General features: G+C 47.7%; 1 protein-coding gene across 3 annotated transcripts; it reads right to left on the reverse strand.

Annotated features, from left to right (window-relative positions):
• Positions 1 to 63: 63 nt before the first annotated feature.
• LOC104121919 lies at positions 64 to 14,515 on the reverse strand. Of its 3 annotated transcripts, XM_035889623.1 has the most exons (6): positions 13,242 to 14,515; positions 10,454 to 10,577; positions 8,610 to 8,681; positions 1,949 to 2,017; positions 627 to 723; positions 64 to 371 (listed from the first exon to the last, which is right to left on the reverse strand). In XM_035889623.1, exons 1-6 carry the CDS (start codon positions 14,498 to 14,500, stop codon positions 79 to 81), a joined length of 1,914 nt encoding a protein of 637 aa, XP_035745516.1. In that variant the 5' UTR covers positions 14,501 to 14,515; the 3' UTR covers positions 64 to 78. The 3 variants fall into 3 exon arrangements, with proteins under 3 accessions (XP_035745516.1, XP_035745517.1, XP_035745518.1); XM_035889624.1 differs by lacking the exon at positions 1,949 to 2,017 and having other exon boundaries at positions 13,242 to 14,500; XM_035889625.1 differs by lacking the exons at positions 1,949 to 2,017; positions 8,610 to 8,681 and having other exon boundaries at positions 13,242 to 14,500.

The raw sequence follows: 14,515 nt of genomic DNA on the forward strand, positions 1-14,515 counted from the left end.
ATATATTAATTCAAACTTCTACAGATCTGCACCAGCTCTCCCCTAGCAGCAATCTCCAACGTAGCTTCTTTGCTGGTCTTAGGGCAGAAAACTCCTCTCTACACGTACTTTTTTGGGAAAGATGACGAGGCAGCTGCCGAAACTGCTGGAAAACCTGCAAACACATCCTAACTCTGAGCACCTCTTCATCTTCAGACAGCCAGGAGACCTCTGAAAGAACCTGGCACTTTGTGAAGCATTGGAGAACAGCATTTTGCCAAGGCTCACCTGGGTTGGAGGAACCGGTGAGGGCTGGTGGGAGGTAGATGACTTTTCCAGAGCATTCAGGCGGCTTTCCAACTTGAAAATGGCCAGCTGAAGGTCTGCCACAACTGCAAGAGGAGGGTGGGGGAGGAAAAAAAAACACACAAAACCACAAACCCCTTATCTTGCAGGCTCTGCATCAGCTCTCAAGTCAGGACAAATTTACTTGTCCTCAAAGCGGGCTTTAAAAGCACCAGTTGCCCCAGTCAGAGGGAAGCCTGCACGTGCTCACCTGGTGACAGACAAAGCCAGTAAGGGATACACCCCACAGAAGCCAGACCCCATCCAGTTTTGCTTTCATGCCAGAAAATTCTCCTACTTACCACTGCAAAGGTTTTGATTTTCTACCTCCAGGTGAGAAATTCTGGAGAGGAGCTCATTTTGGTCCCCAGCAGGCCCAGAAGAGGTTGTGCTTGCGCTCTGCAACAAGGAAAACCGAGATGAAACAAACCTGTTCACCTCTTCGCTAGCTCGGTGGGTCAGTGAAGCAAAGCAGAGTCATGCCTTCAGGGAAGAACAACATTTCAGAGCTAATCTAAGAACAAGGACATTTTCTCTGAAGGCTTTTTTTTATAAAAAGAAGACACTAGCTCTATAGAATGAAGCATGGAACGTATCTGGAGAAATTTCAGCTGGCATTGATGAGCAAAGGAAAAAGCCATTCTCTGCAGTCTCAGATCACAGACTGCCACTAAACATGCACAAAGTTCTGAAAGTTTCATGCTAAAGCCCTTAGCGGGGGCAGCTGGTCTCCTCTTACAGCCAAATTGAGGCGTAGAGCACAGACGTGACCTGCCCAACATCACACAGCAAGTCACTCTGAAAGCTGGAAAGAGATCCCGGCATTTCTATACTCCCACCTTCCCCTCTCCAGCCTTTAATTCCTCTCAAAACTTAAAGCTACTTTAACACATCCTAAGGGAGGATCCAGCTTATACAGATCCAGCTTCAAAAGTATTTGTTTTAACAGGGAAAAAAAAAAAAGCTTTTTTTTTTAAGGAGGCCTTTTATCTGTAAAATTCAAATCAGCAGAGGGAAAGAAAATAACAGGCCTTCACACTTTGCTTTAAGCATCACTGATAACTGAATACAATAGAGGAAATAATTTATACTCTTTCGAGTACACCCTGCACATAATTATAAGGTGGTTCTCAGTTGCAGCTGACATGCTTCTGAGATCTCAGCAGTCACTTAAGATGGAGAGAGGGGTTAAGATGAGGAATAGGTGGCCCATGGAACACAGGTCTGGGAGATGCCCGGTCCTGGGAGACACATGGAACAGTGAGAGCTGCTCCTAGCACGGAAGGTCAAAGAAACCCTTTTCCACCCACCAAAAAAAATTTAAAAAAAGAAAAAAAAGGTCAAAAGCACCACGAACTCAACCTCCGACGCAGCCTTTGCAGTGGATGCAGGCTCAGGAACGCGAGCACAGATCTGCAGCCCCCAGACACCAAGCTGGGAGACCTAAATGCCCTGCTACAAGATCCTATTTTATAGGGTGAGCTATGACCACGTGCCAAAGGACCACTGCTTCTCATCCTAAGGAAGGAGAACTTGGTCCACCTCTCCAAGGCGGGGCTGTCCTTGCCCTACCGACGTCCTCTCAAATCACACAACCAGCTCTATCCGTGCGCAGGTGACTTACAGTTGAGCGGCCTGACTGCCTCTTGGGACGGGCAGAAGGAGCTTCTTTGCTACGAGGAGCTGTCTTCTGCTGCAAAGGGCAAAAGGTTTGGGGGACGTTTGGTTCAACACGGAAGATAGAAAGGGATTTCGCTCATGCTGGAAGAGGCAAGTTCAAGTGCAGGAAGCAGATCCACATGCAGGACAAATCGTCAAGCCTCACGCCAACTACACACCAAACAAAGCCTGCACAGAAACATTTATCCACCAACTCTGCCATCTTCTCTTTAAACATCTCCATGCCCACAGAAACGTCGCGCAGCTGGGTGGCAGAACTAGACCGAGATGTCTAGAGCATGGCCTCAAGTCACCTCCCCCGCTGTAAAAACCAGAGGCGAAGCAGGTACGTGCGTTACTGCGGCACGCACCGCTGTCTCCGCTAGCTCTCCTCTCATTAGATAAAATCTAATACCCGACAGATGCAGAACCACACGCAAAGTTACCAAGACTCTTAACAAGTCCCCAGTTACCACTAAAGTATCTCTCCCAAGGAGGAATAAAGCAACAGAACACCGGTCCGTACTAACAACTCAATGAGACCCCTGCAGGGGCTTCCATCCTCACATGCACCCCCAGAACAGAGGCTGCTAGCCACGGGGGGGTCATCACACCAGGCTAGCCCGAGCCTTATATGCCAAGGACAAAACTTAAACCTCGGATGAACTCGTTGCCTGACCTCTTTCTGTTCTAGTTACACCATCAGGGCCAAGGTCTAAGTTAATTGAGTGAAAAGTGAATGCTGGCAATGGTCACATCCATCCTCACCCCTTGAAAAAGCACTTTTTAAGTTTTGACTCATGAGCAAACATGGGAGCTGCGTCACCTGTGAAGAGATACACCACTGGGTTTTGGTTGGGTTTTTTTTGTTTGGTTGGTTTTTTTTTTTTTTTAACAAAAGCAGCCTGCTGATTCAGCTAAGCAGCAAGCTTATTTGGCAGTTTGAAGCCCTGGTCACATTTTCCAAGCCAAACGCTGAAGCATTTCATCAGGCACGACCATGGACGTTCAAGGTGCTGCAAGACAGCTACACCTACTCAGTGGTGCAGAACAGCCCGCTTTCAAACCCCAACTTTCAGCTTTAGTGGAAGCGTTTCCCACTGAACCCAGCTGTGTCTCCACATTTCTCTTCCCTATTAGTAAAAAGCCCTCAAAAACGAGAAATCTGAATTGAGGCAGTGCCATCTACCTTGAGACTTGTCAGCAGCCATCCCGGAGCCTCAGACGGAATAGGTCAGTGCTGCTCCTCCCTATAGTCCTGCAGGAAAACCATCTACAGCTTGGCAGGAGGCCTCCAGCTCAAGACAAACCTGCCAGCCTTGTGTGGTTGTATCATTTAGGGGAAGAGTTTGAGAAAATCATGACCATTTTCCCCCAAAAACGCTGTAGCTATGGCTTGCAAGAGCAAGGTGAGAGGACTTTGAAACGCTCTGCTCCGCATGAAGCTGTTCTCAACAAGGAAGAGCATGGAAAAATGGCATTTTGATATTTCAACAGACCTTTTGAGGAGTATAAAATATTGGGATACAAAGCCAACTGTACAGTGCTGTCAGGTGTCGTTTCATGGTCAGTGAATTCATGTGAACAGCTCAGTGTTGTGCACCTGGACAAATGGATTCAGAGTATTACATCAGCTAAGCTAATCCTTGTCCAGGATTCGCTTCCCGCCTCCATGCTGTGTTTTTCATGCCTGTTCCAAAGGGAGGTTTACAACACGAAGGGGGCTCTCAGCACTCACAGACGTGGCACGGCACAGCACCCTGGGGAATTCAGATAATCTGTTAGTCCCGGGCAACCCCAGGGCACGGTGAGCCTGAGCACAGCCATCTCTTGCTGGCAAGAAGAGAGGTTTGCCTGCCCCAATCTCAAGCAAACAAGAGATTCAAGGTCTTCACAAACCGGGCCAGCCATCCTTTGGGAACCTGTGTAAAGTACAGTATGAGAGGCACAACGCTGAACCAAGTTCCCAATTCTGGGAGGTGGTCAAGCCACGCTTTCAGAAATTGTGGGAAAGTTGCCTTGATGAGACTGTGGGCTTTCCCCCGAGGTGAGGATTTTTCAAGCTTTTAGAGATGTGGTCACCAACCTAAGCCACACACTATCTACAGTCTGGTTTTCCTCTGCACGACCAAGAACTCCTTCCTCTTCTGACTCAACTGGGCCAAGAAGCAGCTCAACACAAGCATTTGTACATTTTAACAAGGACGGTAATTAAAAATCCCAAAGGTGGGGAGTTCCAGAGCATCACTTCAGTCACTTCCCCCACATCATCTCATGAACTGAGCTCTTAAAACCTTTGTTTTTTTCTAAGCTTAAGCTGTAGTTTTTGTGCTGAACCCACGCTAGTGATACACTGAGCAGTGCTGCAACCTATTCAAAATATTTTGCATAGCAGCAGCACTCTGCAAGCCCAGAACCACACCAAGGACTACACATAAATTTAATCATCCAAGCAAATTGAAGCCCTGGGACTTCTTGCTTATGAAGGGTAGAAAACAGAATCTAGCCTCAGCCTCAAAGGGCTTATCAACATCTGTCCCTCTCTAAAGTTTGACGAAAACGTACTTTAAAAATCAGAGATGAGAACACTGAGTAATGAAGAAAAAATTGGCAAAGGTGACACTTCCCTGTATCAGCTGGAAGAAATCTGTCTGGACAACTACAGGTGAAATCCCTCCCCTGGGCACATCAGGCCCAACCGACAGGCACAGCTGGAAAGCTGGCACTTCCCTCACTACAAGAAGTATCTGGAGATCTCAATCCTTTGTCCCTTAATTTGAGTGAGCCAGTTACAAAGAACAGCACGCAGACTTTACAAGCGTGGTTACAGATGCGATGCGTAGGTTTTCCAGTCCAGAGCTCACAAAACTGCCATTGCTTCATCGAAAAAATAAACTTATTTTGTGCAGGCAGAGATACAACACCCTTCCCCTTCACAGAATCAGAGAATCATTGTCTAGGTTGGAAAAGACCTTTAAGATCATCACGTCCAACTGTTAACCTAGCACTGCCATCCCACCACTAAACCATGTCCCTCAGCACCTCATCTACCCTTCTTTTATATACCCCCAGGGATGGGGACTTGACCACCTCCCCAGGCAGTCCATTCCAGAGCCTGACAACCCTTTCTGTGAAGCAGTTTTTCCTAATGTCTTCAGGTTGGTCTACCTGAGCTCTGGAAACGTGGGAATTTTAGCCGTAGTCCGATACACAAAACGCAACTGTGGGGAAATGATGTTGAAGAACTAGAAGAGGCTTTCCTGCACTTAAGACCAGCAGGATGGATCCTGGCTGGTTTCCTACGGGAGATGTGACCCTTCCCTGCACACAGATGTGTTTCTGAACGAGGCCTCCAAACACTTTAGCAAGATCAGAGGTTTTCCGGGAGCTTTTCTTGTTTGAAACCCACACGTGGGCAATGCAGAAATCCAGAGGCCTTGTAAGAAGGAGCTTGGGCAGAGAGGGGAATAACAGAGCTTCAGATCCCCACACCAGCCGCCTACCCGGTGACATCCCTTTCATTACAGCCACCAGGGAGGGTGTAGGAAGCAAGAGTTCAGTCACCCGCTCTGTTGGATTTGCTTATGATCTCAGGCAAGACAATCCTTTCCGTGCCCCCAGCTGTAAGATCTCTCACCACCCACGGTCTCGATGCCACCAGCTGCAGTACCGCACGCGTTAACAACTTTAGATATCTAGGAAAGCATTAGCGATCGAGCAGATGTCACCTGGAGAGATTGTTTAAAGCAGAGATGACCATGCAAAGCGGGATGAAAGGTATGTGCAAACAAAGGTTTCCAGCATCAGAGCTTTGTACCCTCCTTCGGGAGGTACAAACCGCTGCCTCGACCCTTCTAATGCTCATTCACACATTTCGGAACGCCACCGTCCAGCTGAAACAGATCTGAACACAGCCTTGGCTGAATTTCACAGCAAAAAGAAAGGCACTAATCTTCCATCTTCCCATCTTTACGCTCCTGACAATAACTCTGCATGTTCAGGTGGGATGAGAGACTAAATCCTGACTACAAAAACATGCTTCATTATTGTTCTGTGGATCAGACAGCATAAATTTGGCTTTCTGAAACACAAAACCGAAGTTTAAGCATGTTCTGAAGTCAAGCCTGCTCTATGGCACAGCTGTCCAAGATCAATGATGATCCTCCAGAAATGCAAGCTACAAAGAGGTCATGTTTCAGACTTGTTCCTCAACAGCTCAGTCTTTCTAACTCACACGTTAACACAGAAGATCTGACCATGGCTTATCGCTTCAGGTTCCAGGGCAGAGATGCGGCAATGTGTGGAAAAACTGAAAAGGTGAGCTCTCTGGGGTATCGGATAAGCCAGGGTAAGGCATGATCAGCAAAATGGGGGTTGGACTAGATGACCTCTAGTGGTCCCTTCCAACCCAAAACATTCTATGGTTCTATGACAAAACAGTAAAGAGGTCACTGTCGCCATGGGCTGTGCTTATCCAAGTGCTTACCCAAGCAACTGCATACTTTGAGAGCAGAACGGCAGCTGTAGGTTAAATTACTACGGCATGCCCCTGACAGCAATGCAGATTAGGGTGCACAATGCTTTCCCTAATAGTCATGCGGTAGCACAACCCTTTTCCTTCAAGCCTCCACCAGAGAAGTCTCAGTCCACTTTTTGCACCACCCCAGATTCCAGTTTTAAGGCCCCATGGCTCAGTCCTGACCTTAAATCCTCAAGCCCGCCAAGCTTTCTTCACAGAAGAAAATAAAAAACCCAGCCAATGAATTTTTTTTATATTCAGTGCTAACCCTGACAAGTGCCACAGGAGCGCAAAGGGCTTTATGTTCTCAAATTTCTGTTCTGGCACTTTGCCAGTTCCCCCAGCCTTCCCCATGACAGGGCCTGGACAATCCAAACTTACATGCTTCTCACATAAAGCAGCTCTCTAACAGGAGTCACAGGTCAGGGCAAGAAGCTCATCTTTGGCAAACCACAGACCATTCAGCAAGATGAGAATATGCCTTTGGGGTAGACCAGCAGCACTGCCAGGTGATTCGTATTTAGATTTCCTGCTCCTACTCACCACATCCAGCTCCCGAAGGAGGCAAGTCTTGGAAGTAGCTCATGCTAGACCTTGCCCAGTTGGAAAAAGTCTTTCCAAAGTCATTTAACCCTCTGCAAAAAGTTCTCTAACCTTGTCCGGGATGGGGACTCATTTCCCCACGTATTTGCCTTACTGAAGTCCAAACTAAAAGTCTTCGACAGGAGCTGAGAGTCTCCACTGAAAGCCCAAACATGTTGTTTCAGATCTGAACTTAAACGAGCCAGCTGAGGAAAATCTTCCCTAAGCTGTCAGCTGAAATACTGATGCTGAAGAAACTAGCATTAGAAAACTTCCAAGTATTTTCCTCTTCAACGTGTTTTGCTTTTTTTTTTTTTTAATATTGCTGAGATGTCCCAACTTTCCACTGAGTCCCATGCTGTAATTCAGGACTGCTTAATCTAACCAAATCAAATTTAATCCTTTCCCACCACCCTCTCATCAAATTTGCCCTGCTCTTCCCTGCATCCGCTTCCAAGTTTCCAGTGCAGTAACAAGTATCTTGGATCACTCACACGAGTGGCTGCAGCAATTGTTTTTCTAGCATCGGGTTCAGCGGGCACAGCGAGACTACCACGGGGAAAGCAGCCCAACTCCTTCACGTTCACCCCAAATGTACGGCTCCTATCTGCTCGCGTTAAGGAGGAATAGGAAATATTCCCCTTGAGAAAGGCTCAATTCCCTGTTATTGTACTGATCAAGATAGAAACTGAGGGCATTAAATACCCCAAGAGGGCGTTATGAGGCCGAATCGACAGAGATAAAGCATGGATGCCCTCAGAAGGGAGGTATGTGCAGGTATGTAGTAGTTTCACTGCAGAGGTAAGAAATCAAGACGCAGGGGGTGTATTCTACAAATTTTCTTCACTCACAGAGCAGCTCCACTGATTCATTTAAGAACTCAGTTTCCTATTGAAAAATTAAAGAGTTTTAACAGCGCTGTCTGTATGCATCAGCACAAAAATGTGCCCAGAAAGGACTGAACTTCTGCAGGATGGTCCAGGCTTAAGAGCTAATAGCCAAGCTGAATTCCCTAGATGCAGCAGATGGAAGATAACCGTTTTTTTGCACATACCCTAACTGAAAGCAAAACAGGAAAGAGAAGGTGGCAGCCCAGTGTACCCCAAGAGACACACACATACGCCTGCTGGCAGCTCAGTGCTTTGCTACTCAGCAAGGTTATTTTAGCAATGACTTGTAACTTGTTAGATAAGACTTGTGAGGAAAAAAAACCCTCCAGCATTCCACCAGGAGAAAAAGTAAAGAAATGCACAGTTAAGAGACTTTTAACCCAAAATCCAGTTAGTTTTAAAAAGCACTGCAGGCTAGCAAGCAGGTAAGCAGCATGCACTCTAGTAGCAACGGTGCTCTTGATCGGATGGAGCTATGCTGGTGGTACACAGCGCTGCACACCTTAGTCTTCTCCTCTAACTTAAAAATAAGAAGCCACACAATCTATGAAGTGGTCACAGCGGAGTTCTGTGAGATGCACCACAGCTAAAAATGGTTGCGGGTAGCCAGCTGGTGAGAGAGCTTGGGTACTCACTCCGGCCAGCGATTTCTGGATATTCTCCCTGGCTCTGGCAATGTCGCGTAGGATCGTGCTGGCTCCGTTCTCCTGCAAACAGTGCAGAAAGAACCAAGATTTTTTTTAAAAAATATGAAACATGGGAAACTGGTCAGGGAAGTTAAAAAAAAAAAAAGAGGGTAAGAGTGGGGGAGGGTTCCTTCCAATGATTCAGCAAGTATTGCAAAATTAGCTGCAAGGAGGATTGGTTCAAAATCAAGCAGCACCGACTGCAATCCCCGGTCACATCAGGCCATGTGTCCAGAAAGATCATCCCGTCAAGAGCTTTTAAATTCTCTACTATGACCCTGAACAGTCTGGACAGCTGCCAGCCAGGCAGAGGGTTGGAGTCACTCCAGCAGTACTCCTTTGAGATCTAGGGCTAGGCAGCTCTTTGCCGTGGTGTTACCTGTCGTGTATTCAGGCAAGAAGTGACAGCCCTAACTGAAGTCTTCAATCCAGAGAGGTATGACCCAGAGTATGGCAACACAAGGGGATTTTTTTTTTCCTCCCCTCCCCCCCATGCTCCTGCTGCCATGCCTTCCCTTCCTAGGGCACAAATTCAGTTTCCATGATCCATTCACTCCTTGCCTCTCCCAGACTGCGACCCCAACAAGCAAGATCCGAGACATGAAACTACCCACGAGCCAAGGTTTTAAGGAGTGGGGATCTTTTTCCTTATAGCAGACAAGCGGCTGATAAAACTGCTGCAGAATCTCCCCCAGAGCCTTCACATCACCTCTCGCAGGCAGAACTTCTTCACTGGAAGCTCCTTACGTGGCATGGAATAGTCTCAACCGTTCTTCTAAGAGCACTGCAGAGGTTTGCACTTTAACATCTACTTCAAGCGCTTATCTATAGCTTCTAATTTTTATGCACGTGTTCTGGGTGCTGTGCCACCACTATTGCTAGCGTGGGCAGCAGGAACAGAGAGAGCGTGCCTAGAAGCTATTACTTAAGCAAAAAGCTTCCCCTTAAACACTTGCAAGACAGCCATTTAAAACTCTTAAGCAGCTTTCTACATAACCAACCAAATGCATAAGCAGTTAACAGCTCTTTACATGGCAGGAAAGAGGTTACAATAGCTCTGTATCTTTAAATAGTAATAATTTGGGGCTAATATTAAAGCTTGAGCTACTTCAGGTCAGGTGTGCAGCGGCAGCAGCGCCATCCTTCCCCTCCACCTGCTGCCCCCAACTCACCCATACTGTGATGCAGTCTTCCTGAGTATTTCAAGGGGTACAAAGAGAAGAACATAATTCCCGGTCTCTTTGGAGCCATGGTGCTACTCTTCAAGCATCAAGCATCTCATATATACCCAATATATCCCTGGCCAAGGAAAGCTTAGCTGCTCCAAAACCGCAGCAAAACAGCATCTTCTCTGGCTGAATGGGGGACAGGACAATTCTTCGCCCAGCGTTATCGCCCAGCCCAGCCAACAGAACCGCAGCTCTGGGGGCTTAAAGCTCAAACTGTGCCCCCGTTAGATCGCAGATAGCATTTGTGCCCTGCCATAGCAGCCCAAAAAGATTAACTGCTGCAACCTACAACTGGTTCGTCTGTTGTTACAAGGGTGCCTGATCTCCCGCTACACCAGCTGTACGGGAAAAACTCTTCAGAGTCCACAGCAGATGGGCTTTCAAAAGACAGAAGGGGTCATAACTGGGGGTAGGCTCCAGAGAAGCCTCTCAGACTTGGAAAAAGCAGCACCCAGAGTGGAAAGAACACAGAAGAGCGCACATCCAGGTGGATCGTGGCCTTTTGCCTGCTCCGTTTTTAAAGCTCCAGGCCTCTGCTAAACCCCACCTGAGAACAAGCATTACCTGCTGGTGCGAAGAGCTGCTAACCGGCCCGTTCATCTGCTCGTAGTATCTTCTCTCAGCATCGTCATACTTGTATTTCTCAAACCAGATCTTCTCATGCATAAAGTAGTCGACTGCCATTTTTCTGCAGAAAGGAAATAAAAAAGCACAAACAAACCCAAAGTAAGTTCCTGGAAGTACTTAAGGTTAGCAGCTTGCAACGAGCTTGTCAGAAAAGCGTTTTCTTTCCCCACAGAGCTGTGCCTGCAGCTCCCTGCTTGGCTGTTTCCACTCCGGTGGAAAGCTTTAAGTAAACAGGATCCTATTAGGAAAGCAGGGCAATCTAATCACCCACCCGTCTGCATGGCCTGACCTGCATTTAGTGAGGAGACACCAAGTGGGGACAGAATAAATCGGCTGATCTGTATCTTCTTCCACTAAATAAAAAAGCAGGATTTTTCTAGATCATGCTAGACACACAGGAATCTGCTGCTCACAAAGATGTCTTGCCTATGAGAATCAAAAAGGGAATTCTTAATTCTTTTAATTCTTAAGATGCCTGGCCATGGTGAAACCAAAGACTGATGAATAGGCAGCTCCTGACACTACGGCTCACAAACTCAAATGCATTTCAGTCTTCCTTGAATGCGACTCAACTGCATTGACAGCAACTGTTGGCTGTCTCAGGCTGGTATGTGTCTCTACCTGGTCACGCCATGCTTCATGAGGTACACCACCGAATCCTCCTGCAAGGAACAGCCCGGTACAACACACCCTGCCTGACACCGGCCAGCCTCTGGGAATCCAGATACCCCCACAATTTACAACGGCACCAACAGGTAACTGCACACGTGGCCTTTTGGAAGCTGCTGCAAGTGTTTAGAAATTCAAATCATCAGCAATGCAAGACTCGCAAGGGACAGAGATGTCACTACAACAGAGGAACAGCGTAAAACATCCTAGCGCTGCTGTGAAAGGGTGTTAATTTTCTTCAGGGCAGCAGCTTCCAAAGGTGGTTTGATTTCTTAACTCGAAGGCAAAATGATGGGGCCCTTGCAACAAGAAGAGGATGCACCCTTATTTCAAGCCAGGGGACAGCTACAGAGCCAACATCAGTTTTGAGGAGGTGGTGAGAGCAGGGACGGAGCACCACAACAAAACCACACCGCTACCAGGTTCCACCACGCAACGTGGAAAGAGCAACTAATAGCAATCCGCAAACCCTTTCCTTATCAACTCAAAACCCCATAGCTCTCCAGTAAAACACCTACATGGAAGCCAAGAGATGAGTCTTTTGTAAAAGAACCTTTCTCATCTACCCCTTCGGAAGAGACCAGAGGCCACCACACCATACAGGTCCTCTACGCTGAAGCCATTCCCTCCCTTCAACCCTCCAAGACCCTACTTGAGGTGCCAACCAGTATCATTAATAGAGAATCCCAGTTACAGACAAACTTAGGCCACGTATTTTACGATGACACACGGGACTTTCCCAGGGAAAGGTGAAAGGCACAACCAAATACCCAGCTCTGCCCAACTAAAGAGAAAATGATCCCAAACAGGACAGGGTGAAAGGCACAACCAAATATCCAGTTCTCTCCAACTAAAGAGAAAATTCTCCCAAATAGGATAGGGTGAAAGGCATGCTTGCTCTAAAGCTTGTCTGCAACCCTCTGTATCACTTGACATAAAGATCTTAAAACTTTCCGACAAATCCTAAGAAACTCAAGGATCACAAGCGTCAGAAATAACGACTGATGCTCCGAGAGCCTTTTTTTTCCAGAGACATCACTGCAAAATAACATCGAAACACTGGCCTTCAGACAGGCTGCCAGCTCTCCGTGCAGCAGGGTTCAGGCAGCCATATATAAAAGCAGGTTTTTAACACAGAAATCGTGGTATCATACTGTACCTCACCCAGGACTTCAAAAGAAGCCTTTAAATGTTTGTAAATCAATTTATAACCGCAAGTTACAACTATGAAGGTTAGCTACAATTTGAGAACGCAGTTTTCTTGCCCAGCTACATACATGCTCACCGAACAAGGTATAATCCGGCCAGCCCTGTCCCAAAATTAACAGCAGCTTCCAGACCAAATGGTCTAACAAATGAGAAAGGCAACCTCCGCCTGCAGTGAAGCGAATACAGCACGCGCTCACGCCAGGCTGATGCCCTAAATCGTATTTCACTGTCACCCTCAAGCCTTCTTCAAGCTGGTAGTGATGCTCAAACGTAGCCACGCCTCGCACAGAGCTCAACGACCGGCCTACCTGCTCGGCAGGAGAACTGGGGATAAGCGCTTCTCTGAAGGGCCTCGTGGCGTTTCAACAGGAATACACAGCTAATAAACACCGCTTTAATCCCTCAAATTCAAAGACGAGACGCTGCGGTCTCAGCAAGCCTGCTTAAAACAGGCAATTACTCCCTCTGGCTTCTCAATTTCATGCCTTTTTGTAACAGGAATATGGAACGGGGCCTGGGTTTCCCCCCACGTAAAGAGGGGGCCAAACCTTAGCTCACTTACCAGCCCTGGCTTTAACTGCTTAACCTCTAGCACCACACAAATACTGCCTTTAGCCACCAGCATTCATCAGGAGAAGGGGGCTCCTTGAAGGGAGTTTCCCCCAGTTACCCTTGCCCACAAAGGGGCTCCCTGGCTCAGGAGCGGCGTCTTCCTACAGCTGCACGCACGCTCGGTCCCGCAGACACAAAGGACGCCCCGTCTTCTACACATGCAAATTCTTTCAGCTCAATCCTGACCCGGCGGTTTTGCATGTGTGAGTGTTACCCCAGAACAAACTTCTCCTACTTTGTTTCTGGCGCAGGTACACTTGAAGCACAAGGAGCTGGTTGGGAGGGTTTTACTACTGCAGATTCCTGCGTCCCCGTACTCTCTCCCGCTCTTGACATTTTCAGAGCCTCGGCTGCATAGTATCGAGACTCAGCACGGTCATACGTCGGCTTATTAAGCCACACAGTTTCGCTGTCCTCGTGCAGAAAAAAGCAGGTAGGCGGAGGTTGCTCAGCATCACTGGGAAGCAGAGAGTTGGTGGCAATCTCCACGTGTTCGATGCCCGCTTGTTTTCCAGCGCCGTGGTTCTTCCTGTCCTCATGGTGGTTCTTCAGTGCTTCGGGGCAGCCGCGTTGCTGCTGTTCATCTTTGCCCGACGGATGCCCATCAAACATGTTCTCGTAGAAGCTCTTCTCGGCATCGTCATAGAGAGGTTTCTCTAACCACACCTCTGACATGAGAGCCTGAAAGCTTGAAATCTGTGGCTTACCATTTACCGTCTGCTGTACAGCACCAGACAAACTGGTAACGAAGGAAGAAGCAGAATCAGCAACGACATCTGGAGTTAAGCTTGGCGTAGCAGGAGTAGGCAGGGCTGTAACGTAGCCCTCATCCGGCGTTCTCAGCCCGACGTTGCCAGTGTTCGACCACACAGATGGGATGGTTAGGACATTTGGAGGAACAAAGAACTGAGATTTTTCAACAAACACCTCCTCGGCCTTATCAAAGTCAAACTTGTTGACCCAGACATCCTGAATGACATGGTGACAGGCAGACAGGCTACCGTGGGAGCAGGACAGGGCTGCTGAAAGCATCCTTGGCTTAGGAACATCTTGGACAGCTTTTGACCTGGCCACTAAAGGGGACTGCTCAGCAGTTAGTGCAGTCTCAGGCGCCTCCTCCTTCTGACAATCCACTATTTTTTGCCTGTAGATGTTCTCAGCGTGGTCGTAGAAAGGCTTGTCAAACCACACATGGTCAGCTAACAAACCAGACAAAATAGAGTCTAACTTGGAGGCCACATTTTTGGGTTTTGGCGAACGCTTCCGTTTCCTTTGTTTCTTTCCATTCCTTGCTCTCTTCAGGTCTCCCTTGAATTCACTGTCAACAGAGTCATCATTGCAGACTCCGTTTACAGCCTCCACCTCCTGGCACTCCTCGGGGGCCGCAGCAGCTAGCATCGCTTCTCTTTCGTAATGCAGTCTCTCTGCTTCATCGTATTTGTGCTTGTCTACCCACACTTTTTCTACCGGGCAGGGAGGTTTCCTTGTCCTCATCTTCCAAAGAGTGGC

This window comes from Egretta garzetta, unplaced genomic scaffold, assembly GCF_000687185.1.
Source record: "Egretta garzetta isolate BGI_Z169 unplaced genomic scaffold, ASM68718v1 scaffold362, whole genome shotgun sequence".
Lineage (NCBI taxonomy): Eukaryota > Metazoa > Chordata > Aves > Pelecaniformes > Ardeidae > Egretta > Egretta garzetta.